The sequence below is a fragment of the Rhagoletis pomonella genome, unplaced genomic scaffold, assembly GCF_013731165.1.
Source record: "Rhagoletis pomonella isolate Grant_MI unplaced genomic scaffold, Rhpom_1.0 Rhpom_scaffold_08396, whole genome shotgun sequence".
In the NCBI taxonomy this organism is placed as follows: domain Eukaryota; kingdom Metazoa; phylum Arthropoda; class Insecta; order Diptera; family Tephritidae; genus Rhagoletis; species Rhagoletis pomonella.
The window spans coordinates 4,861-7,073 of NW_023466923.1; the positions used below are offsets into that span (position 1 = coordinate 4,861).

General features: G+C 39.5%; 1 protein-coding gene across 2 annotated transcripts; it reads left to right on the forward strand.

Moving 5' to 3' along the window:
• The first annotated feature begins 1,087 nt into the window (after positions 1-1,087).
• On the forward strand, positions 1,088-2,212 carry LOC118756027. 2 transcript variants are annotated; one of them, XM_036490819.1, is made up of 2 exons: positions 1,088-2,113; positions 2,150-2,212. In XM_036490819.1, exons 1-2 carry the CDS (start codon positions 1,135-1,137, stop codon positions 2,155-2,157), a joined length of 987 nt encoding a protein of 328 aa, XP_036346712.1. In that variant the 5' UTR covers positions 1,088-1,134; the 3' UTR covers positions 2,158-2,212. The 2 variants fall into 2 exon arrangements, with proteins under 2 accessions (XP_036346712.1, XP_036346713.1); XM_036490820.1 differs by having other exon boundaries at positions 1,088-1,397; positions 1,449-2,206.
• The last annotated feature ends 1 nt before the right edge of the window (position 2,213 follows it).

Here is a 2,213-nt window from a genome sequence, read left to right on the forward strand (position 1 = left end):
AAAAAAAAAAAAAAACAAACAAAAAAAAAACAAAAATAAAAAAATACTATGTGAAAAAGGCTTCTATAGTACACTACAAAATAGCAAAATGCTAAATAAAAGAGGCATATACTATAGCAAAAAAGGCAACTCTTCTACCGCAAGACTTGATAAGTCCACAGAAATCAAAGCGGACCACAAGTTTTTGCTTTATTTGCAAAAAATTTAGCACACATTGATTTCAGTTAAAGATTATTGCAGAACTTTTGGATTCTGTGGTCTTGTCAATAATAAATTCATAATCTTATAATCGCGGGGACGGGAAATAAAGTAATTAAGTAATTAGATAGTATAATAGTATAGTATAATAGTATAATGGAAAAACATAAAAAATTTAAACAAAAAAAACAACAGAATACTAATACTTAACGGATAAGCGAAACACTAACAATTAATTAAGTAAAGAATGTTTAAACAAAAGCAGGTACCGGATAAGAAAAACACATACTAACGGCTATTTAAGAGGAAATTATTTGGAAAGAACCTAGACTAATCTCAGGCAAAGCACAGTTTTTTTTCTCACCGTCCCCGAAGTATGGTAACAAGAAATGTAAAATTCATAAAACTTGCGGTGTGGATATCTAAAAAGGCCACAACAATTAAAATTTTTTTTTTCTCTTTCTCATAAAATTATCGAAAGACAGTTTACTCTTCATATCCGGCGTTTGCGGCCTCAACATATACAGCTACGACTCCCCTCTGGTGACTATTGATCATGGGCATGGCTGGATCTTGAATGGACACTTTAGTCTCGTCCACGTGATTGACCTTAACTACTTTAACATAGCGTTGGAAAAACTAAGAGAGACAACACGGTATGAGATCGAAAACGAAGCAGTGAGGACAGTTTTACAATTCCACCTGAACCAGACTGAGCTACGTCTTGAAGAACTTCAGATGACCAAATTGAGAAAGACACGTTCTATTGACTGGATCGGTTCGGCATGGAAATGGATTGCTGGCTCTCCGGATGCTGCGGATTGGGACTATATCCTTCGAAGCTTAAACGAGGTGGTGACCAACAACAACCACCAATATCGGGTCAATGACAAGCTCTTTAACGGAACCCGTGAAGCAATTGAGAAAGCAAATCAAATGATGGTTCACATTAATGCAATCAGCAAGAGTGTTAAAGAAGAAAACCTTGAACTTCTGGACCTAAGTAAGGTTCTCATCCTTAAAGAACAAGTATCGGAGGTGGTGCAAGCGTGCCAAATGGCAAAAACGGGCATCGTGAACACGAACCTGCTTGATCGAGAGGAAATCCATAGACTTATACTCGAAGAAGAGTCCTTACCATACCAAAACTCAATCGAGGCTATAGAACACGGATCGGCATCCGTATACTCGAACGGAACACTTCTTCTGTATGTTCTTTCCATGCCAAAGGTGAAGCCGGACAGCTATCGACTCTTAATGACACGAGCTGCTATTATAAATGGACAACACGTGGTACTCGACTATGAGAAAATGTTGATAAATCAGGACGAAACGTTCGGTATTAAAAATGATTGCTCGTCCATTGGCAATTACTCAATTTGCGCACCCAAATCGTTGGCTAGACTACCCGAAGACGGATGCATAGCGAGATTGTTAAAAGGCGGAAATGCGAAATGTCACTTCGAACCATCCAGCAGCATAATCATAGAAATGATGGACGAGACATCACTATTCCTAACGAACTTTTGGGGTAAAATCCAGGGAAAAAACTACGAAAACGTCCTGAATGGAACATATGTCGTTTTGCTCAACAACGAAACCATCGTAGTGGGAAACCAAACGTTTACCAGCAGGTCGACAAGGATGGTACAGGCTTTGCCACCTGCATTAACAAACGTGACGAGTAATGGCCTGAAGCTGAATTTGGACTACATCCACGAGCTTAGCGTAACAAACATCCGACACCTACGAAAATTGGGCGAAACTTTTCACTTTTCGCTGATTTTCGACACCGTTGCTTTGACGATCCTTGCATCAATATGCTACGTAATTTGGAGGAAGATTACTACAACTATCTACTTTCCCAGGCTCAATCGCTCAATCAAACAAGATCAGCCAAACGCCCACTTCAAAGATCTACGTCAGGAACTACCTCATCAGCGGGACGCAGATGTTTAAAGGGGGGGTAGTTAATACGGGGGCTAACACACATACCTGTGTGAATGTGCTGACGC

Coding starts and splice junctions, on each gene's coding strand:
- LOC118756027 (XM_036490819.1), top strand. CDS start 1,135: ATGATGGTTCACATTAATGCAATCAGCAAGAGTGTTAAAGAAGAAAAC.